The sequence below is a fragment of the Electrophorus electricus genome, chromosome 14, assembly GCF_041902795.1.
Source record: "Electrophorus electricus isolate QZ-2024a chromosome 14, ASM4190279v1, whole genome shotgun sequence".
NCBI classification, from domain to species: Eukaryota; Metazoa; Chordata; class Actinopteri; order Gymnotiformes; family Gymnotidae; genus Electrophorus; species Electrophorus electricus.
The window spans coordinates 9005949-9030890 of record NC_137510.1 but is presented as its reverse complement, the minus strand read 5'-3'; the positions used below and the strand labels follow the sequence as shown (position 1 = coordinate 9030890).

The window sequence follows — 24942 nt, the reverse complement described above, 5'->3', positions numbered from 1 at the left end:
AAACAGCAATACAACATATGTGCAGAATGTGTGCTATTAGACCACAGACCATAGATAACAGAATGTGTCAGCATTAAGTCCCTGACCTCCTATACTTGACACACACACAGGCAGCAGCAGCCCTGGACAGAAGTCTGTCTATCAAGGTCTGTACAATAGAACAATTACTAGTGAACATTTATGTTGTTATTTTTTCCATATTTTCCATTGTTTCTCTTTTTTTTAATTAGTTTTTGAACACAAATTGAGCAGAAATGGAAGTTTTGTCAGTTTGATAATTTTCTTGTATCTCCAAGCTTTTGGATAACGTAGTCACTGATGTAACCCTAGGGTTAGGGTTATAGCTAGGCTTAGGGCTAGATTAGGGTTGGGGGCCAGTGTTTTCAGTACTGCCACAGCAGCAGTTTTGAACTAACTGTGACACCCTCACTTATATGTTCAGGTATGTTCACTCCCACTCTGAGCTGGATGCAGAGGCTGACTGAGACTTTGAGCCTGTGTGCCTTTATGCTCTGTGTCCAAACACTATATCTGAAGTGTTTTCATTTTCATTTTTAACTAACTGTGAGCACCAGAACCCTCGTTTTCAGTTTTTTCCCTGACATGTCAAGATTTCATAAACCATGTACAGTTTTTTTTTTTCATGGGTGAATGTGTACTGTATTTGTTATGTTTACAGAGTAAAGCTGTCTGCTGACACCAGGGACCGTTTGTTCTGTAGAAAGTTGTCATTTCTAATGTCTAATCGCTTCTGTATGATCCAGAACAGTACTAGACTATTGGGTATCGTCTTTCTGTGCATGTGTGCGTGTGTGTGTCTGTGTGTGTACGCATGCTTTTGGTCTTGACGTTTCTTAGAATAGTCTCTCTGAGCAAAGCCACAGATCACTGGGCTACTGTTCCTGAAGCCATTTTCAAAACTGGAAGACACACTGGACATAAACTGGAAAGCAGCCAGCACAGAGAGAGAGTGAGGAAGAAAATAACAGACAGAGAAAGAGTGGGAGTGAGAGGAAAAAAGAAAAAGTGAGAGACAGAGGCCTTCTGAGAGTAGAATCCCAAGGCTAAAAATGACATCAGACCTGCTGGGTTAGCCAGTATCACAGATCTCACAGTCTCGAAGTGAACGAGCGAGCAGGGTCAGATGCACTGCCTATCTTTCACCACCACACTGTGAGCAGCCTAACCCCTCCACCGGCAAAGGACTGCAGTGATATGTACACTGAAGTTTGCAGTCCTCCCTGTCATGCTTCCCACTTGTAGGTCGAACGGGAACACTGTGCTACATTTGTAGTGTTCCTTAACAGCTACTTCAGCACAGCTAGTTATCTACAAAGCTTTTATCTACTTTTGTTTGGCTGAATAAGTGTTAGTGTAGGAAAAACTCTTTATGTATGGGATCCCATGAACCTGGAGCTGGGGACTGCTGACAGTTAGTTGCTTCAGACACTTGTACAACAATTTAGTTGCTTCAGATTAGCTGTACAACAGGGTTCTTCAGTTTCAGTGTTTATAAGGTCCAGCTGCAGCCAGCTAATCTCAGAACATCGTGCTAACCCTGTTGCCTTGTGGCAGCGATGACCACGCTGAGTTCAGACATGAAAAGATTTGCCAGGTGAGTGAATGCACCATGAGGATGGAGAAATCTCAGTCCTGTCTGTATGTTTTCAACACTGCATAGCCTGAAAAGGAAGCGAGAACAGAAGAGCTTGACAGAAAGTGCTATGGCACCTTGCACAGTCACACAATCCCTGCTCTAGCGCACCTGATTCAGTTCATCAGGAAATTATCAAGCCTCTATAGTACCTGTTGTGTGCAGTTGATCAGGGTAAATGGACATAGTCACCATTGCGACCACCGAAGGCCTCTGGTGTCACAGAACGCTCACTTCCTGCGAGTCACATGGTTTGGCCTGCCACGTGCAGTGGGAGATTCCTTGTTTGTGGCCACGCCTGCACACACCTGTACCTCATTTTGTCTATGTGTATTTAAACCCACGTCAGTGTGTGCAGTGTTGTTGGTCATTGCTGATGTAGCGTGTTGATGTTAAATGTTAGCGTTGTCGTTGTATGCTTTTTCCACTCGTGATTGTTACATGTATTCATGTTTATCATTTTTGTTTAATGTTAACGGTTTCGTGTTTATGTTCATTTCTTGTGTTATATGTGAGTGCTGCTGTCTTTATGTAACAATAAATGTTCGTCCACGTCGCTGGAGCCTGTGCATCCTGCCCCTCGCCCTTCGGCACTCGGGCCACACACTTTACATCTGGCCTGTGTTCCTCAAACATGTGCATGCCTCAGACAGCCTAGTCAAGGTCAGCATGTGGTAGCATCTACACGATCAACATTTCATGAAAAAGGGGCTCAGATGTGCAACCTCCTGACATGTGTTCATGTTTTTTTGGGTTTTTTTTTTTCAAAGTTTGCTACCATCCTAGTTCTCTTAGATCTGTGTGGCATTCTCTCTTCTCTCTTCCCTCACTAACCACTAATTTTATGACCACTTTCAAGAACTGGCCTCCATTCTCACCCTGTTATTAAAAATGGCCCCCGAATGCAGAGGTCAAACCAACATGAAGCTTCAGGTTCTCTGGCCTAGGCACACAGGCTCTCTCTCTCACACTCTCTTTTGCTCTCTCTCACACACTGTCTTCCTCTCTCTCTCTCACACTCTCTTTCGCTCTCTCACACACTGTCTTCCTCTCTCTCTCTCACACACTCTCTTTCGCTCTCACACACACTCTTGCTCTCTGTCTTGCTCTCTGTTTCACTTATCTAATGGAAGAAGAATAACATTAAGAGTACAAATAATATACTCTATATTATATGAAATATATAATATTATATTTATATATGGTATAATAATATATATTACATTAATATACTTTGTATTATATATATTTATATGAAAATAAGTAATAGTATAATACAATATAACACTAATAAGACAAATGCAAAATACATGTAATAAGCAAATAAATAAACAGTGATTGATGCTTTTTGCTCTTAACAAAGAAGACTTTTCTCTATGAGCACAGAAAAACAGGATTTTTTGTGCCTGTCTGTTTCTATAGCAACTCAGTGAGAACTATATTTGATGAAAATCTGTGAATATCTGATGGAATCCAAATATTTTGCCAGATTGTATTTGTTTGAGCTCAGTAGCATGTGTTGGAGTCATTGTTACAATGTTTCAGACATGCATTTTTTCTTTGTTTGGTAGTTTGGTAATTTGATAATTTCTCTGATTGACTCCCATGGTATTCCTTAGAGTGAAATAGATCGGTTTTGCTGAGATCAAATTTATTTCTGGAATTTTAAGAGTTTTGTCCAGTTTGACTGTCAGGGCCCAATTCTGACAGAAATGCTCTGGCCGGTCCGGATACTGAATACTGAACTGGGCTGTAGTCAAACTGCAGCCCTGCCTCACCCCACCCCTTAGCGAAGTATACCGCCAAGTTTTATTTTGCATTTATAATTTAAATATATTGATTTGAAGATATCATATACTTTACACCACACTTTAAAAGCTGCTAAAATAGACCAGAATGCTAAATAGAATCAAAAGCCAATCTGACTCTTACTCAGGGCATTACTGGTTAAGGAAGCCCTGTATGTAGGCCTTAATAATACCGCAGAACACCTTCCCCAGATTACAGCTCACAGATGTCCTTGTTGGAGTCAGCTTTTCTCCACTCTAGACTATCATAAGAGTGGAGATCTCGCTCTATCTAATTTCTTTGTGTTTCTTTTCTTATTCTTTTTCTCTTTTTTACTTTGTTTACTGTTTCTGTTTTTCAGTATTCACCTGTAAACATTATGCAAATGAATTCCCCACATAAACCCGCTTTTTTCTTTCTTTTTTTCACTGGTGTTGCATGTGTTGCTGTTTCTTGCTCTCTAGAAGCTCACCAAACGTTCATTTGCACTTCAGTATTCTTTAGGTTGCTTGTATGAGCATATGAATATACTTCCATTTAATTTTAACTGTTTTGTTTCCCCTGGTCTTTCACACTGCTGTGAGTATGTGAGAATGTGTGTGTGTGTGTGTGTGTGTGTGTGTGTGTGTGTGTGTGTGAGCGAGTCAAAGAGTGTGAATGTTAGTGAGTGAAGCATGTGTGTGTTTGTACAATTACCATGTACAATTACTGTGTGTGTAGCAATGCTTTTCCTGTGGACACAGAGTGTTTCCTTGCGTCTGCCACTTTGGGAGGTGTCCAGGACCGGTTTCTCTCCCAGCATGGCACTTTATTGTGTTTAAATGTAGCTGTGGGTCCTCACCTCAGCTGCAGCCAGCACTGCTCATGCTCTGTGATGACAGACTCATCCTGCAGATCAGCAAACATAACAAGAACAGTCACTGGGTCAAATACTGGCACTGATGCAAACTTGGCCCTGCTCAGGTTGACTCATGCAGAAATAAGTTTGCCACATTTATCTTAAAGGAAGAGCTCAAAAATATATGCAAACATAGCTAACAGTGAATATACCCTAGTAGCCACCAATTAGCATGATAACACTAGCTGATGACTATTTGCTCAATTAGGTTTGAGCTACCTCTGTATTTGGACTGAACTCTACTGCATAAAGTTTTAAATGCCTGTTTGAATGGTATATGCAGTGTGAATTTGTTCCGTGTTGAAGCTGAGGTGGTCTGCACATACTCTGCACATGCTGTTCTGATTAGTGGAGGTTCTCACACCTCCGGACCAGCTCCTTTTACTCTTTCTGTACTCGTTAAGTAAGAGGATGCATTAGATCTCTCAAACAGATCAGCTATGGAGCATGCATCAGTTGGCCTTTTCTGAGAGTACCTGAGGTAGTCAGTAAGCCTATGGAAACATGAAGACATACTTGTCCTGGGCTGAGAAATATGTGAAAAATATGTGTGTGTCACATTCGCAGACCTGAGCGTTCCCTGTTTCTATGGCAACATAGTCACATCTGGGCTTCCAATTTTCGTCTCCATGGTTCCATGTCTCCTCCCCTTGTGTCCAGCTGTTCCTAGTTTGTCCCTGATTGTAGTCCTATGTATAGCCCATTCCTACATCTCTTGGTTGGCAGTCATTGTCTTTTTTCTCTCTTTGTTTTGATAATATGTCTTTCATGGTCTTACTTTGTCTCTCCTAATTTTTGCTAAGATCTCGTTCGTCCACGCTCAGCGCTCATATGTTTGTCCTGGCTCCTAGCTCCTGTGTGTTTAGTTAGATCTCGTTTGTCCTCAATCCTGTTTGTCTTTCTTTAGGTCTTGTTTGTCCTTGCTTCTCGCTCATATGTATTTGGTATCTCGCTTCTCGTTTGATCTCGTTCCTATGTACTTTCTCACCGTACTCCCTGTGTAGTTACCCTCATTGTCTCTGTTGCTCTCCTTATGTAGTCCTCAGCTGTTCGCTCATCTATTCTACTCTCACTCTGTGTTTGTTGTCTACACTGCCTTCCCCATTAGTGTTTATTTCTTTAGTTGCATAAATCTCACACACATCACACATGTTAACTCATTATTGCTGTCTGTCCTTGTTTCTGTTCAATTATTGTTTGTTTGGTTGTTCGTTTGTTGGTTATTAAGCTTATTTTTTATTATTCTATTCTATTTGTCACACTCATTATGGTTTCCTTCGTTAGTTCCGTTTCACATAACATCCAAGGGGCCGGCACTTCATATGTGTGTTCACCCTCACTCACAACGCCTCCCGCGTTACAGTGTGAAACATGGATTTAATACAAAGTACAGAAAAGTGCTGCCCCTTAAATATTTTTAGAACAATCGTGCTCTCCATAGTCCAGTGGAGCCATGCTCAGGCAGCTGGAGAGGTGGAAATGATCCAGAAATGTTTAATCCTCATTGGTTTCTCTGTGAAGTGCCAAAGGCACCTGCAGCCAAGTCAAGGAAAATTCCATAGGTGAGTGTTCCTTGCAGCAGCTGCAGGAGGCAGGAGGAGGTGTGGGGAGCATATGGGGCATGGAAAATGGAGGAGGCATGGGGAATAGAGGAGGTGTCGGGGGCAGAAGGAAGCAGGAGTAGCGGAAAAAGCTAACCCTAACACCATAGCTAACCTTGGTGTATGCTGAAAAGTGTCCATTTATGTTGACAAACTGGTAGCCATTGGCTAAATAAGATTTAAGCATGAAAGGGCTAGTCCCCTAATCCAAACAACATTTTTGAGTCTATCTATTAAAATGTTTTGATCTATGGTGTCAAATGTTGCACTGAGGTCTAGCAATATAAGCAGACATAACCCTGGTCAGAAGCCATCAACAGGCACGATTGCACACACAACCCAGGAAGAAGATCCAATCGCAAGAAGTTTTATTTTTTAAGTCAAACAGATCAGTGGGGTCAGGCAGGTATTCATAGTCAGGTTCTTCCCAGGTCGATAACCCGAGGCAGAGTCCAGGGGGTGTCCAGGGGTCAGGCAGGAGACGAGGTCTGAAAAACAGGCAGACGTCTAAAACTGAGCGTGGTTCCTATGATACCTTACATTAACTACTTTAATCAGCGCTGTCTCTGTACTATGGTAAGGCCTAAACCCTGACTGAAAGACCTCTAGTTCTGATTCAGGCATCAGCTTAGTTGCTGACCTGCAGCTTTGTCTAGGATCTTTGAAATGGGATGTTTGTGTTACTGCAGGGATGTCTGAGTTACTGCTGGGATGTCTGAGTTACTGCTGAGATGTCTGTGTTACTGTGGGGAAGTCTGTGTCACTGTGGGAATGTCTGTAATACTGCTGGGATGCCTTTGTTAGTGATGGATGTCTGTGTTTCTGCTGGGATGTCTGTTTCTGCTGGGATGTCTGTGTTGCTTAGGGAATCTCTGTTTTACTGCTGGGATGTCTTCATGTATGTGGGATCTCTGTGTTACAGTATTTGGATGTCTGAGTTACTGCTGGGATTGTCTGTTACTGTGGGGATAGCTGTGTTCCTAAGGTGATGTCTGTGTTACTGCTGGGAATGTCTGTATTACCGCTGGGATGCTTATGTTAGTGATGGATGTTTGTGTTACTGCTGGTATGAGAACTGTTTCACATCCTGCCAACAGCAATGGTATGGTCCACACCGATGTACATTGCAGTAGATGATGGACTATAGACTCTGCAAACCTGCAAGGTTTTTCCAAGAAAGTAGTGCTTCTGATAAAGTCGTTGGTAAGTGTAGGCTGTGCACATGGACAATGACGCCACAAACAAAACCCTGATAATGAGGGGGAGGGTCACGGCAGAGATAGCGCAGGACACAACCAGGAACCATGACGTCTCTCCCTGAAACTGAGCTCTCTCAGACTAGCCTCATTCACGAAGTGAAATGAAGGAATGTGACTAATTTGTCATTGTTCTGGGCAGTACGTGGCATTAATGAGTTATGGTTCACCGGTTCTAAACACAGCTATTCAAGACAACTAGCAGTGGGGGAGCCATGCTTCTACATCCCCATCATCTACCCCTCTGCATGTTGAATAAGCAGGGGCAGTGGCTCACAGCTATGCTGCATACAACACTAGTGTGTCAGTGCAGTCACGTGTGATCTTCAGTGGACCTTCATCCATCATCTTGAGAGAAGGAGTCTGGTGTGTCTTGTGTGTAGTCATAAAATAGCACACACAGACATGCAGTGATATCACTGTAATGTACTGGTTAGAGCAAACCCACTAGCGACAAGATGTGCAAAACCAACAAGTAAGGAACAAATTCAAAAGTATTTGGATGTAATAGGTTGAGTCTGATGGCGGCATCCATATCTGTTCTCTGTTGGCAGGGTTTCAGTCCAGTTTCAGCCCAGTATTGGCCCTCTGAGATTGGCTCCTGGTGCCCTCTCCCAGTATAGTGGTTAAGTAACATGTCTCCTCGTTAGTCAGCCCCCTCTAAAAACACAAAGGCTCTGAGTTAAGTGGATCTTGGAAAGCAGGGGGGCCTCTTTGCATAAGCACTCGTGCACAGAGTCTTCCTCATGAGGAAGAGTGCCTGGCTGCTGGAGAAAGACCTCGCTTTAGATGCAAATCACCAATTGGATGTTTAATTATTCGCCCGAGTTGATGCGCTACCGTGGCAACGACAAGGGCTCTGTCCTTTTATGGGACCTGAAAGAGAGCAGACCGTTCTCACAGCTCTCGCCGTGTGCCCTGCCCTTCCAGACCTCCCACGCACCAGTGCTGTCTCTTTGCCTGCCCCTGGCTCCGCCTCCTTCCGGCTGTTCCTGAAAGGTGAAGCACATGAAGCACAGTGGCTTCTTTCATCTGCTGCATTCAACTTCCGTATAAGGATAAAAGAAAACATAACAAAGAAACCCACTCCCTTAGAACAAGTGGAGGAAGAAAATGGGCATTTGGGACATGTTTTAGAGTAACCAACAATTCAGCCCCACTGCAGCAAACCACATGCATGTTTGACTTGACCATGTTCTTTCACACACTATCCAGCTAGTCGCTTACTTAATACCTGATGTATTGAATCATTTGTGTTAGAGCAAAGAATTCATAAGTGCAGGACATGATTTTCCCATATCTGCAATTAGACATGATTAATTTAGCATGAGTATGAGTTTGTGAGCTATATTACAAGTTTCCATATTTGTACATCTGGCTGAAAATTGCCCTCACTGTCTTGCAAATTATGAGTTTTGTTTTTGGTCATTATCTTTGGTTGAAGGTTTTGAACTGTCCACCCTCTGTTATGTCTGTAACATTTCCACATATGGGTTCCAGTGATCTTATTTACAGCCTTTTAAATAGTTATGGCCTTTTAACGTCTTTGTGATGCACACGTCTTTGTCTAAATAGTGTTGTCATGCAGCATGTACATATACTGACAGTTAATGTATGCAAACACCTTCATTTCTACCAGCACCCAGCTGTCATGCATATCAAGTACATTCCATACCAAAACAGACATGAGCTATCTCAAGTAACAATCTGCCACAATCTTCTTCCATATTTCCTTTAATCCATATATTTATACCAGCACACATAGCAGTTATTTCACAGAGTGCCCTATTTGCTTCAAGACTGTGCAGATCTGAGGAAACTTCTACTTTTCTTATCAAAGTTCATGTCGGGCTGAGACAGCACACATCAACACAGCAGGCATGGCCTTCAGACTGCAGGGCTGGGAGTCGAGGAAGCAGAAGGGCTTGAACGCAGCCCTAAAGCAACCCTCCTGAGGTGGTCGGAGGGAGGGTCCTACCATAAGAGAACAGTCTACTACTTTTGGTTTTTTTGGAGTGGAACTGTCTCATGTGTCTGAGTGGAGTTTCTCACGCTCTCGGGTGCGACTCAGACCCACTGTGCGTGAGAGAGCAGTGCAGTGCCAAGAATCTCCATCGCAAGCTGAAGGCTCTCCTCACACTCTCAACACAAATCTCAGTACAGCACATCTATAAGCAGTACGCAGGGGCATCTGCAGAAACATAATAATACAAACTAATAAATCAATATAAGAGTAATGAATACTCTTCCTCTCCCATAAAAAGCATTGTTATGCAATGTGTCCCACTAGCATGCTTTATTAAGGAAATCATCATGTATGATTTCTTGTTTTGAATTCATGGGGAATTCCAGAGTAGGGTTATGCTTAGGGGCTCGCCGTAGGCTTAGGGGCTAGGATTACGGATATGGTTAGGGTTAGGGGCTATGGCTAAGACTAGGCTTCAGCTAGCCCAGGGATATGGCTATATTTAGCATTGTCATATGCAGTACTAGGTGGACACATGCCTTTCATGTTGTGACATCATGGGGTTGTATCTGGATTATATGTGACCTTTGCCAAAGGACATTCCTCATGATCAGGTTCCCAGCTACATTAATTAATAATGTCTTTCTTTTTGCATATACAGATACACACACACACACGTGTGTGTGTGTGTGTGTGTGTGTGTGTGTGTGTGTGTGTGTGTGTGTGTGTGTGTGTGTGTGTGTGTGTGTGTGTATGTGGAAGATTCTAGGTGAGTAACTATAGAAAACAAAGCAAAGTATGTATGCCCATCCTGATTTTGCATAGTAAGCCCTTGGACCAACAAGGAAGGTGCTACAGTAGGGTTTTTGACAATTTTGAATCACAATGCTCATGGATACACAGGATTACAGGCACATTGATTTTATCCCTGAGCTGTTGGACTTGCTTCAAATGTTAGACTGTAAGGATGTTTCCAATCCTGTTATCTTGTTAAGTCCTTGATTTTATTAACTGTGTGATCAGGTTCTGTGTTTCTTAGTGAGCAGGTTCTGTGTTTCTTAGTCTCATTCTCAGTAGTCATTCCTTTTTATTTGTTTTCCCATTTGATGTCAGGGACAAGATGCATTCTTCCAAGAGAATGTGTGTTTGCTTTGTTCAGGCACTCCAAAAAAAGCCTAGAGAAGAATAATTGTTGATCTTATCAGGCTTTGTTTTTGAAAGTCTTTAAGCTGTGCAGGAGAGAAGTGTGTATATATTTAAAGTCTTGAGAGAGTGCCTGCTTTATACTTTGTTCTATGTTAAAAGGGACATTAAAGTTTGAGTTGGCAGTCACTCCTTCGAAGATTTATATTTGTGGGATCATTTGTTAGAGTCATATTTTCTGGAGACTTTGTTCATCTACATTTTTTTTCCCTTTATGTTGGATCATAACAGATGAGAGAGAGAGAGAGAGAGAGAGAGAGAGAGAGAGAGAGAGGAGAGAGAGAGAGAGAGAGAGAGAGAGAGAGAGAGAGAGAGAGAGAGAGAACTCTAAAACTTGTGAAGCTTTGCAATGTCAAGAGTTGAGCAAAGACTCAGGTCCTGAAACACAATTGAGTATTAACACACTACATTACACTAACACACTATAACACTACACATGCTCAGGACCAGTACATAACATAACTATCAAGAAACTCAATCAAAATCACATAGTAAATCATCAGTACAGCGTGGCAGATTAACTAAGCGTGCTATCTGATCCAAAATTGAGCTTCACCCTGACCAAGTACAGATTCAGTGATCACCACTTTTCCATAGAGACCAGCAAACATAAACAGTCCTGGATACCTAAAGAGCAGAGACTGTGTCAGCAGTGCCAGGACTATAAGATTGAAACAGAGCTGCACTTCCTAAATGAATATACACAATTAACCCAAATTAGATCTAAATTCTTTACCAAAATTAGTCACATATTCCCCAATCTTAAATGTTTTAACGATGAGTAGAAGCTGCCATATGTTCTTGGTAAAAATAAAGAGTTCAGCACTCTGGCAGCACTGTACGTTCACTCCTGCCACAGTCTGAGGGACACTGAGTCATCATATCAGATATAAAAGATGCAGCTCCATGAGATACAGACACATGAACAGGAGTATTATTATTATTATTATATTATTATTGTTGATGGCAGTAGTGGCAAAATGGTGGTATAGTGGTAATAGGAGTACTGCTGTTGATGATAATAATAATAATAATAATAATAATAATAATAATAATAATGTTTGATAAAGAAAAGGTTTATAATAATAATAATAATGTTTGATGAAGAAAATGTTTATTATTATTATTATTATTATTATTATTATTATTATTATTATAACCCCTACCTGATATTTTACCTTTTGTTTACCATAATGTGTTCATCAAACCTTTGGCAATACAAGTGTGAATAATTGTCATGCCAGTAAAGTACCTTTGAATTTAATTTAATTGAACTAAGAGAGACAGAGAGGTAGTGAGAGGGAATTGCCAAGCTGATTCAGTGCCAGTGTTCTTTGTGGGGCTCTGATAATAACTCAGGGGTATTTTCTTCTCCTTGGGAAACAAGCGATGTTGCTTGTTCATTTGCAGTGACTGTTCTGGACCATTGGAGTAGTCTTGGCAAAGCTGATTGGGTAAATCCCAGAAAAATGCACCCTTTACACAGCATAGAATGCACAAGCCAACAACATGGATCAGCAGAAACTGTAGGATCAGGTTGCTTTTTGGCGCTGATTGTTAGTGCAATGTGTCTTGTGTAAGCGTGTTCAGTCTATGGTAAACACAGTCAGTGTATGATCAACCTATGATCAGTGTATGATCAGCATATGATCAGTGTATAATCAGCATACAATGGGTGTATGATCAGTGTAGAATCAGCATATGATTGGTGTATGATCAGCATATGATCAATGTATGGTCAGCACATGGTCAGTGTATGGTCAGCCTATGGCCAGCATATGGTCAGTGTATGGTCAGAACAAATAAAGCCTTGGGATTTTCAGTGTGCATCTAGTTCAGACAGCAGCCCCTATGTGAGACACTTTCTCCTCTAACAACTATGTTCCAATAAACATTCTTCCTTTCATGAGCATATTCCTCACTTAGCAATTTCCTCTTTCCCACAAGAAACAAAATCCCACTGCCCACCCCTAAAAAAAGGCCCTCCAAAACCTGCCAGCTTTAAAGCTGGCTGTCACAATGGAGACTCCTCAGCAACAGTTGGCATAGATTCCAATGTTCTATTGTATTCTTGGACTCCAGAGGCAAACCTGTAGATTTGTGCATCCCTCAGTCTCCAGAGCTGACACAGTAGAGCCATGCTTATGTGTAAGCACTCTCGCATGAATGGACATAATCTCCAACCCTGTGTACTGGCATGAAAGAGGACACCTACTCTTCAGGCCAGAGCATGTAATGAAAGGATTACTTTCTCCACCCTTCATCAATTAACATGCCATTGGGGGAGTGACTTTGATGGTCATGAGTCCTCTTTCCAGTGAAGCTTTTTGTTTCTGGTCCCTTTCCACTGGGTTGATTGGTCTTAAACAGGCTTTCTGGTCCCTTTCCACTGGGTTGGCTAAACAGGCTATAAGCAGGAACTTAATCTCTAAGTTAAGTTTCCACTGGTCACAGGCAAAATTCTAAGACACAGAGTTTACACAAAAAGTAGTTCCTATGGTTACTTAACAATACTTTGTTTAAATCTTGGCCACTGATTTAGTGCTACTCTCCATTTCACCTTTCAAGGTGTCATCATAAAAGGTGACTAACACTGGATATTTTGTAATCACCCACAACAGAAGCAAAAATCTTACTAGACGTACAGGTGACCTTCATCATTATTTTGAAGGCATTATTAGATATAATAGAGGTTGTCAAATACAGAACACATATTGTAGATATCCTGTTAAAGGAGTTAATTGCCCTCTGTACTGACAAAATTTATCCCCACTGTGGGTGTATAGCAAATGTTATGACCAAGCTGATGAAAGCAGCTGTTTTTAACAAACGGAAACACCTTGTTTGCCAAGAACAGTTTCCAGGTGAGCAGTGACACAGGCCCTGCAGGGGATGTCCTGTGGGGACAGATTTGCAGTCCTTACTTTACTGTCATTTACTGTCTTTACTTCTTTACTGTCATTAATATTCTAACTCTGTTTAAGGGCCAAACCCAGGTTGAGGTTTGCTTTCTGAGATAATTCAGTGAATATGTGAAGCAATCAAAGATTGAACACTCTAGAATGAAGTGCAGTGAAGTCTGGCTATGAATGTTTGTATTGCCTATTCAGTCAGCAATGGCAGTAACTTGACACACCTGAAGGACATTTTATGTCTTTTCCTTGGCATTTAGGTACTGCTTGGTGCTGGAAAACCAACCCTGGTTCTGATTCACTTCCCGATTCCTCAACTTATCTTGCTGTCAACCCAATCAGAGGTCACCACAATGATTACAACAACCATGGAAGTTTCCAGAACTAAAAAAAAACATTAGGCTTGAGGTTTGATGGTTTCCCTATTCTGGGAAGAACAGCACTCAAAGCTCTTACTCTAACAGAACCATCAGTTTCTTGAGGAAATAGTGGAGATCTTCCTTTTTGCTTCTATGGGGGAAATAGATCTTTGCAAATGTTCTTTAGTTGTACAAATAAACATTCTTTATTTGTACTTTATTCTTTACCTTTACAAATAATGACTATACAAATAGTCATTTCTTCACATACTGCAGGGGACAGCATTTGGTCTTAGGCCTATGAGAGAGATATATATATATATATATATATATATATATATATATATATATATATATATATATATATATATATATATATATAATATATATATATATATATATATATATTTAATTTGACTTACTCTTCATTTATTTGTTTATTTATCTATTGGTTTATTGGGTAATGCAGTTATATTAAAAGTGTCTGTACTTACTGAAGATAAGCAGAACATGTAGTACTCTTTTAGGCTTACTATTAAGGTAATATTTTAATAATAATGTTTATCATGTTTAATAATGTTTATTGTGTAGAGGAAGATAAGGAATAAAAATGCCTTTTAAATGTCTTTATCCAGCAGAGGGCGATACTCATTTGCAGTACGATTTTCTGTATTTAAAATACTGACTGAGTTACGTTTTACATTGTCACTACTTTGGTAGAACTACTGAATCCTACTCATTTTTGTTCACTGTAGATTTTTTTTAAGAACTTGCCGGGTGTGCTGAATCTTGCTGTGCCAATCTAATGAAGGTATTCTCTGGAGCAACCATCACAGAGATGAACCCTCATAGTTATGCAACTCCTCAGTCTCAGGTTCTCTCTCTTTCTCTCTCCCTCTCTTCCTCTCTCTCTCTCTCTCTCTCTCCCTCTCTCCCTCTTAGTCTGCTGCCCTCTGGTTCATTTAGTGAGGTAGTCTAAAATAGCACTAAGTTCTGAGACTGAGTGTGTGTGTGTGTGTGTGTGTGTGTGTGTGCGACTAGCTGGATACTGCAGCAGAGCAGGCTTCCAGAGAAGTGGGAGAGCAACATAGAGTGTATGAGAGAAAGAGTACAAATGAGAGCGAGAGGAGGAGAGGAGGAGAGGAGGAGAGGAGGAGAGGAGGAGAGGAGGAGAGGGCCACTGCCATGTGCTTCCTCCAGGCTTTCTTCACGGTAAGAGCTTTCCACTCTTTCTCTGCCACTTCTTTTCTCAGAGAACTTTCAGAGCTGCCTCCTCGTTACCTTTGATGCTATTCCAATGCATATGGCTGTTTTGCATTTTGTATTGTTTCTTTTTTTTGTATTTGTGCCATTTTTGTGATTTCTTGGCACACTGCTGTCAAACAAGCAACATAAATCCTCCACACTGAGAGAACATGATGAAGAAGATGATGTGTCATGTGTATTGTATTTAGAATTGAGATGAACTACAGGATTTCTTTGGCTTTTTGCTACTTCTTGGTATGCTTGTCTAGGCCTGTTACCTGCATAAAGGCTTCTTTTCAGATCGAGGCCCCATATCGTGAAGCATATGTGACCCATTCCTGTTCACCGGAAACAATGGAAAGCTTGCCTTTTGAGTACAAAAATCTCTATATGCAAGTAGTGTCCATGTGGGTTTGCAATGGATGACCACATTGGTTAGGAATAGCTTTAACCTCCTCAGGATTACCTCTGAACATGTCTCATAGAGCCTAAATGATCTCTCTCTTTCTGCCTCTCTCTGTCTCCATCTCTCTCACTCCCTTTCTTTTTCTTTTTGTCTCTGTCACTTTATAACCAAGTTTACACTCACAATTTCAGCAAACCTGACCATTCTAAAGTTGTCAGCTGGATTTAGAATTTTCTGAAAAGGAACTGACAATTCAGGTTAGTGTGAATGAGGTTGAACATTCTACAGACTATCAAATGTTACACCCAGGTTATGGCACAAAATCCCAGCATCTGGGTTTTGTGTATGTGGAGAAACATCGGGTCAGTGTGCTTTATGGCCAGGCCACTAGTGCCACTGTAGCTAACAGGAGGGACTTACCTGCTTAAGCAGACCACATGATTGGCAAAGGCCAGTGTCTCTCTGTTCTGCCACGTCAGGATAAAGACCACCTGTTCAGGAATGCACATGAAGACTTGCAGACCACCCCGTTCCCATCCTGCTATAGACCCACAGTGGGATGATGTCTGCTCTCTGACAACTACTCTCTGATACTGAAATCTAGTGTCAGTTATAGTCTGGCTGTACACACACACACACACACACACACACACACACCTCCAATATTTCCTACAGTGCACATGCTTAGATTTATGACATAGTTGTTTTTGCTGGATTTGGTTTTATTTTGGATTTGCACTCTATTTCATAAATTAAATTATGTATTTTCTGCCTTTAAAATATGTAAAATTCCTCATTTCAGTTTCTGTCATGTGCAAGGTGGAGAGGAAGCCATGTGGATGATGGTAAAGACTCAGCACTAGTTCACAGCCATTTAGACCTTTTTCATTTCTCCTGTCTACTAATGACACAGGGGAGAGTCCATAACACAAGGTTCCCTGTTTATAATCACTGCTTTAGCTACAATTCCATTTCTGATAATGTGACTTTCAAAAGAAGAACTTTATTTATACACTACTTCAGAGGATTTCTAAGTGGAAAGGAATAAGGGCTTAAGTTTCACTGGATAGGAATTGCCCCAAATGAGCTCCCAGATGACTGAATAATATACTGTTTTGTAACCATTATTGCAGCATTGAACTTTGTAGTCCTGATTTTCCAGAAAGCTACAGTGTGCAAATGAGAAGTTGTTTATAGTGTATAGTATTTGGACTAGTCTCACATTTTCTGTGGGTATTTTGATGAGTTGTTGTATTTACACAATTTAAGTTTTTGGTCAAAAGAAGGGCACTCTTGTCCAAGTTATATCAAGGGTTTGTCCAGTATGATTCAACCATATTTCCATGGTAGTATGTGGAAATGTAATACTAATATGACCATTTCATCCTGCTATACTTTAAGATTCATCATAGAGGAACCTAATTGGAAATTCAGTATAGAATCACCTGGTTCAGCGTAGAGGAACCTGACTGCACTGTACTCTGAACACTGTAATAAATTATGTGTTTATTTCAGCAATCATCTGTGATGTAGTCTTCACTCTCTGCCCCCTTATGTCAGTAGAGTTGGTTTCTTCACTGTGGATTTCTGACAAACGTGCTCAGCATTTGAAAATGCTAATGACTTAGTCATGTGGTCCAACTGTACCATAGTGAGACCATCATTGATGTGGTAGCTTGTGGTACAGCTATATTAAGGAAAGACAGAGAGGCTACTGGTTCTGGCATCCAAGAAGAACTATGAAAAACTGTGGCACTAAAGGCTAGATCAAATGCTAATCCAGATTTTATTAAAAGTTTGTCTAAAGTGATTGATGCAGAATATTAAAGTGGACCGTGTTTGACCCTAAGCAGTAAATATTCCTGGCAATATTACAAAATCAAATAAGAACTTTTCTGAAGAAATTAGTTTATATCATTTTACAATCACACCCACAGATTGTTTATATATAACACATATCTGCCTTGTGTGTGCATGCATGAGTGGGATTAGAGAGCAGTTCATTCCCAGACTCAGACTGATGGAATTCTGTAGGAGATGCCATAGAGCTTATTCATCATCACATTCTACCAATAGGCTGTAGTTCTCCTCTCGCAACAGGTTCCAGCGCTGCTTTTGTTAGCAGCTATTAGAGGAAACGTGTTCTATTTAGAGCTATTCTACTAGAAAAGAAGCCTCTGTCAGACCCCTCTTGTGCAGAGAAAGACGTCACTACAAGTGTGTGTTGAGCGATTCCATGTAATCAGGACTTCATAGTTGTCTCAGCGTCTCAGCTTCTTTGCTCTGACATTTGACCTCATCTAATAACCAAAGGGTCAAGTGACCAGAATCTTTTGAGTAGACTAATTGCATTTATAGCATAATACCTTTCTTATTTACCAAGTTTGAATTTGTGTGATGCGTGCGTGTTTGTGAGGGTTTGTGTGTGTTGATATATGTCTGTTTATTTCTAAAGTTGCATGGTAGCTCACTTGCTAAGTTACTTGACTTATAATTGGAAGGTTGGTGGTTCAAACCCCACCACTGTCAAGCTGCTTTTGGGTCCCTGATTAAGGCCCTTAACCCTTGATTGCTCAAGTTGTCATCAGTCATAATTTTAAGTTGCTTTGGATAAAAGTGTCACCTAAATGCCATGGGTGTAGTGTAAACACTTCCTTCTCCTCACCTGTTGCCTTTTTGAGAAGCTCCGTTGCTAATGCACATGTGGGTCTGTGGATGCAGTTAAAGTGGTGTTTTATGGGCTAACCTCACTGTCATACACCTCAGTAGGATTTGGATCATGTTAGCCTAGCCCTCTGGAGTGTAATAATGAGTGTACTCATGTACCTCATGTACTGGAGGTCATTCACACAATGTCTGCTTGGCTCTCTGCGTCTCTCATAAGTGGCCTGACGTACTGCTTAGTGTCTGACGCTCTCAGAAGTTCTTATGGTGTGTGCAGCCTACAAGGCCATTATGGGGCTTTCTGTGCCACTGTTGGATAACTCATAAGTATTTATATTTTTAAACACTTCACATGAATAAGATTTTTTTTTCACCAGTTGGTAGCTCTTAAGAGATGAAATGGTGCTGTCAGTGTCAATCAGCTTTAAAACTCATTGCATAGCATGTTTTCCCTAATGGCTACATTTATAGCTTTCTGCCAGTACAAAGGTGTTTTGATCAAGCTCGTTGTCCTATAGTGTAGTCTGGCCCTCAACACCTGCATGGTTTAAACAGTTTGTTCAGATTGTCCTTGGAAACATTTGTGGTTGGGTGAGAGGGTTGGAATGGCCTGCTTCTTGGCTCAAGAAGAGCTTATTTACACTCTGAAAAAAGAACTGTGGAGAGCCTGAGCAAATTTGTAATCGGGTCTATTAATGAAACAAACCTTCAATGAACAATGAGTTTCCATTGTTATCTAGTTGCTAAAGGTTTTTGGATGCTAAGATGATTGCTAACCGACTAAGGACTACTATGGTGCATTAATTTAATAGATGCTCTTTCATTGCAAAATAAAGTTTGCTTGTGAGTGACCAGGTAATAATATAGTATGCTAACGTTTGGAATGAAATAGTATTACACAGGAAAAGTTATGCAAGGCTTTTCTTTAGCTGGTGGTTTTCAAACAGGGTAATTCTACGGTGGTGAAAATCTATATGTCTGAAAATTAGCAAATATACAATAGTTTTATTTTTGCAGGTTGAGGCTCTGTGCCAGAATTCAGTTGGGAAAATAAAGTGGTTGACAAGCCCTGATTTAAATTAAGATCAAGTGCAGCCCTAAAATACCATGTCATGTGTTATATCATCTCCAGTGATAATATGAGACCAAACTGCAGAAAATCAGCACCAGATGGCTCAAGATTTAAAGTGCTCAGGGTTTTTGTTGTTGACCCTTTATTTCAGATGAGAAACTCGATAAGTATTTGTGCTGTGAGCATCCCTCAGCATCAGAGGTCAGGACATGGCTGGATAATGTTCTCTACTGGGAGTCACAAGCAATTACTACTGTGTTTCCCATATAGCTGAGAGCTGCAGGGGCTTTTTTCAGTTGTGCTTTTCTACTTTGTTTATTTTTTCTGTCCTGGTAAGCAATCAGCCTGAGCCTTATAAGGACACATGTTAGGGGGGTTCTTTTACACTGGTCCATGGGTCAGGCTTGATTTCTGGGGTGTCTGTATGCCTATGAGGTTTTATTTTCCAATTGAGGAGTGCAAAAACATCTTGCCTCAGGACCAGTTCTGAGACTACATAAAGTTTGGCTTTTAAACGCTTTTCATCTTACAGAATTCTTCTTCATTTTTTGGGCGTTCCCAATGTTCTAACAGTATTCAGGAACAGTTAAAGGAATAGGTGAGCAAAAAATGAAATTTACACAACTTGCGACTTTTCTTAGCTGTGATCCAACTCTATTTAGTTCACTTGAAAGTAGTATGATGCTTATTGGTGCGCATAAGCTTGCTTCTCTTACATGTAGCTCCATCTTCCCTTACCTGTAGCTCCAGTTCAAAGCAAAAGAAGCAAAACACTAAAAATATTTGGGCCAATCAAATACATTTAGGGTAAATGGAGAATTGTGTACATTTTCACTGAACTATTCCTATATATAGCGATAGGGGCAATATTGGAACATCAGGTAAGTTTCCATATCAAAGACTGTAGGCCATAAAATGTGAATATCCTACAGTCTGCAGACCCTCTTGTGTCATCACAGTCAAGTCAGAAGTGTTGAATGACCATCATTAAGCTGCGCTCAGAAACACATTTTATGCTTACATATATCTTGTTTACCCTGGACGTTACACTTCTGTGATTGCTACACCTCTTCTAGGTTTATATTAACAGTATAACTCAGAAAGCTAAAACTCTACTAATGCTAATATATCAAACTGATGAAATTATGTTATTTGCCTCATAACACAAGGGCCAGGAGATGGCATTTTAATCAACTGTACATTCTCCAGCAGCTCAATGAAAGAGTATCTCCCAGGGATGCACAGTGCATATACAATAACACCAATCCTCCTTTGGCATATAGTATTGCAATCATGTGGTCGGTGTTCTCTGTAGTTTCCAATAAGTCTTGGATCTATGCCTGTTCTACAAAAGTACCTGAAATTAAAGCCATGGGACCAGCATTGTTCTGTGTGTGTTATGAAACAGGACACTGTGAAAGAGAGCATGCATATTTAATTTAATTTATTAAATTAACTGGACATCCAGTTTGTCTTCTTGAAGTCTTGACTCAGAACCCGCAGCTATGTTTAGTGTTTTACAATGCACCTATCTCTTCAATGAAATGTTAAAGTGGTTGTTACGACCCTATTATCTACACCTTTCAAGAGCTCAAAATCTAGGACCAAAAAGGGCGCAACATAAAACACGGAGATGCACTCTGCACGGGGTTTTCAGTGATGTATTTATTATTTTCTTGTTATATACGGGAACACATACAAAACACATACAAAATATATACACAACATAAACTGAATCTAAACAGGAGTGTTTCTTCAGGGTGGGCTTTCCGCCAACACAACAAACAAAAAGTAGTAAAGTGAATTCAATCATAAGCTTTCCTAAAACAAAAGAAAAGAAAAGAATCTCTCTTACCTCAGCTCCTTATCACAAAAACAGGAATACAATAACAAAGCAAAAAGAACACGGCACCCACCCCTACAATGGCAAACAATAAGAAAAGAACAATACTCAATATTTCTGGCAATCAAATATCTGTATATGACTCGTAGTGGTCCTTTTGAAATGGGCTGTAACAATTCGACACTACTAATGGAGCATTACATGTAACTACTCGAGGCCCTGTGCATAAAGCCTCCTAAAGATCAAGTACACTCCTAAGGCTCTATCTAAGAGCCTAGCTAGACAGCAAGTACTAACTCATTAGGTTCATAAAGAACCTGGGCCAGAAAAAGAGGACAGTCAACCTCAACACCCCAGTCTCAAAAAGAGTCTACCACAGGCAATGCTTGTATCAAATAAGAGCCCTACAGAGCAGCGGCTACCATGGCACACATGGTGTCTACTGAGCAAGACACCATGGAGCACCTACACATTCGCAACACAGATATTTAACAGGAGGTTAATTATGCCTTTAACCAATCAGGTTGTCCATTGTTGTATTGATGTCATCTTGACAGCGCACTGGTTCTTGGGGCACCCTTGTGTGGGTAACCTGAAAAACTAATTCTAACACCACAGCATGAAGAAACAACTCAAAAAGTCCCAAGGACGTAACAGTGGTAAAGTAAGCAGAGATAATTTATTAGTTTTTATTTTTTTATTATTTTTTAATTATTTAATTTAATGATTTATTTAATACAACAACATTTAATACAACAACATTTACTAAATAAGTAGTTTTAGGGTTTGTTTGTTTGTTTTCTATTAGTTTTTATCTATTTTCTCCAAATTTTAGTTGTGCCCATCAGCTAGCTAGTTTTCCCCTGCCATATGACAACTACCAACTGAGGAGGGTTCAGGCGAGCACGTTTCCACATGTGTAGCCAAGCACTGCATCTTTTCGAGCTGCTGCCCACACTTGATGGACACAGGGCAGCTGAACATACTCAGGGAAAGGCGCTATCTGTCCTCATCAGCAGAACACTTGCTTACATATTCAACGAAAAACATATTCATACAGTTACTATCATAGTGAAATAAACCCTGTCATATTCAAAGAAACTATCATATTCAAATAAACAGCCTATAGATAGCTTAAGTTGAAGATACTGTCTAAATGAATGAGTTGGCTATTTCAGATAACATGTCCATGATCAGTGTTACACATCATATTTACATTGAAGGCCACAAAGGAGCAAAATGAATCTGCTTCTTCCCAGTCAGCCTGCCAGAGCACTGGAGGAGAGTAGGCCTTGTCTCAGGCCTCATTTCAGAGTTGAGTCTTTGGCCAGCCAAGCTTTCAACATGTGAATGTGACTGTGTGTGTGAGTGTGTGTGTGGGTGTGTGTGTGTGTGTGTGTGTGTGTACGCACGCCATTCGCACATTTGTGTGTTGACCTTTCTGATGGACCATCTGGGCAAAGAGCTCCGTGATGTGTCGATGACTGAGCTGTCCTACACACCCAACGAGTCTTCCGGTCACAGGGCGGCTAAGGCCCTATCCACAAAGCCTCTTCCCATCAATGAAATGATGTAATGAACAAGTTGAGTCCTTAGTCCTGGATGACCAAAAGAATCTAGCACTGTTCCATTCAGTTCCCACTGAGTGCATTCACCTCATCAGTTAACTATCATGTCAAATTGCATATGTTAAAGCAGGGAAAGATCTACATGAAAAGATTTTGATGAATTTATGTAGTTGCTGTCACGGCACAGCCCCCTCCTCCTAGACTCCTCCCCATGTTCGTTTGACTTTTGTGTGTGTGTGTGTGTGTGTGTGTCCACGCCCCTCCTTTGTTAATTGGTCATATGTCACACCTATCCTTCGTTATTGTCCTTGTTAGTGTGTGTATTTAAGGTCCTGTTTGGTTGTTATTCTTTGTCGGTGTTTGACCCCACGTTTCACATGCCTCTCTGGTGTTGACTGTGCTTGTGCCACTCAATTGTGTGTAACCGTTTTATTATGTTTTGTCTGCTAGCTCATTCTTCGTATTTTAGTTTCATTCCTTGTTGTGATAACAAACGTTTATGTTGTTTAAACAACAACTCGCCACTTCATCCTGCCTCACCTCCCAGCGTTACAGTTGCTACTATTGTTAATTAGACCATACAATTATGATATAGAATGATAGCTACAATTATTGCCTTCACAAAACAATAATACTTGGAACAATAAAAGAATCATGGTAATAATGTTGTTAATAATGTAAGCAATGTAAAAGAAATCACATTCTTCTAAGTTGCAGTTTTGATGTGAAACTGATGAGTAATTCATCCCTAATCTGAGCTCAGAATGTAAAATGGATTAATGTCTGCCTTTTCCAATGCAGCCCTTATTTATGACTCAGGAAGCTCCTGCAGCGGCCAGCTGACTCAGCCGAGCAGAGCCAGGAGGCATGTCAGCCCTGGCCGAACTGCCTCGTCAAGAACACGCCTGCACTGTCTTTAGTTAGAGTCGCCCTTACTGTCGGCCCTTCTCACCACAGATGTGCTGTGTGAAGAACAAAATGTCAAACATCCTCCAGGACACAGTGGGACCATGCTACATACAACATGAATAGCAATAGCCAACAGTACAGACTATGCAATTCTGATAAATACAGACAACGGTTCCACTGAACAGTAAATACAATAAATACACATAATAAACTATTCTCAGTACTTATGAACTTGTGAGCACAATGAACTATACAAATCTCTGCTCAGTACATTAAACCATAACAAAGCAGTGCACAGGACTCAGCCGTAGCCTAGAGAGTAGGCAGTGTGTAATGGGGTTGGTGGATTACTGGTTTTACTTGTACTACACAGCACATGTTGATGTTGCTAATATGTTAAATACCTCAGCACTATGATTATCCAGTAGACATTGGGTTTGTGATGTTAAAGGTTGTGATGTATTTGTGTTAGTATGGTTAGCACCATAGTTGTGGAAATAATTTAGTGTGGGAATAAGTTATAGTACATTTGACTCAGCTAATGATGGGCATGACAACCAACTTATAACTTTAAAGATGAAAGTTTGCCCGTATGTACAAGCAGACCATGGACCAGAAGAAATAACATTTTGTTCCAGTGCATGCTAAGTATATGGAGGAATGATAATAAACTTGTACTTGACTTGAACTTGACTAGGCTGTAGATGAAGCATTCTCTACATGAAACACAGTGTGCTAACTGTGTGCGTCAGACATGCATTTCAATAACAAAACATACGTCTCTGACTCACACAATGAGTTATTGCTTTTGTTTAGAGGATTCTAAAGGGATGGTTTTGGATTACAGAGCTGAAAGGTGAGAACTGCCTCATCATTCCCTTCATTCCCATATTACTGCCACAAGTGCAGAATTTCCAGTTCTGCAGAAATACTTCACTGGAGAAAAATATCCCTATTTCTCTGTGTAATAGATCAGGATGTACCAGTGCAACATGAAGTCAAAATCTTAAACACTGTTGAAAGAAACTCTTGCATGGCCAGAATGGACAGCGAGGGATATGAGAGGGTTGACTGTAGGGCTGATAGCGAGGGATGTGAGAGAGTTGACTGTAGGGCTGACAGTGAGGGATATGAGAGGGTTGACTGTAGGGCTGACAGCGAGGGATGTGAGAGGTTTGACTGTAGGGCTGACAGTGAGGGATGTGAGAGGGTTGACTGTAGGGCTGACAGCGAGGGATGTGAGAGGGTTGACTGTAGGGCTGACAGCGAGGGATGTGAGAGGGTTGACTGTAGAGCTGCCAGCGAGGGATGTGAGAGGGTTGACTGTAGGGCTGACAGTGAGGGATGTGAGAGGGTTGACTGTAGGGCTGACAGCGAGGGATGTGAGAGGGTTGACTGTAGGGCTGACAGTGAGGGATATGAGAGGGTTGACTGTAGGGCTGACAGCAAGGGATATGAGAGGTTTGACTGTAGGGCTGACAGCGAGGGATGTGAGAGGGTTGACTGTAGGGCTGACAGCAAGGGATGTGAGAGGGTTGACTATAGGGCTGTCCCACTCATTAATACTCAGAACAGGATTTTTAGAGCAAAACACAGAT

General features: G+C 40.9%; 1 protein-coding gene across 5 annotated transcripts in view; it reads left to right on the top strand.

Moving 5' to 3' along the window:
* LOC113573753 (rho guanine nucleotide exchange factor 4-like) overlaps positions 1-24942 on the top strand; it is a 96306-nt gene that overhangs the window by 8506 nt on the left and 62858 nt on the right. The window contains exon 2 of one of the 5 annotated variants that reach the window (XM_081696083.1): positions 14679-14849. The exons of the other annotated variants lie outside the window; for them this stretch is intronic. Within the exon in view, the coding sequence (XP_081552209.1) occupies positions 14679-14849 (171 nt within the window). The remainder of the gene's footprint in view (positions 1-14678; positions 14850-24942) is intronic. 5 annotated transcript variants of the gene reach the window in all.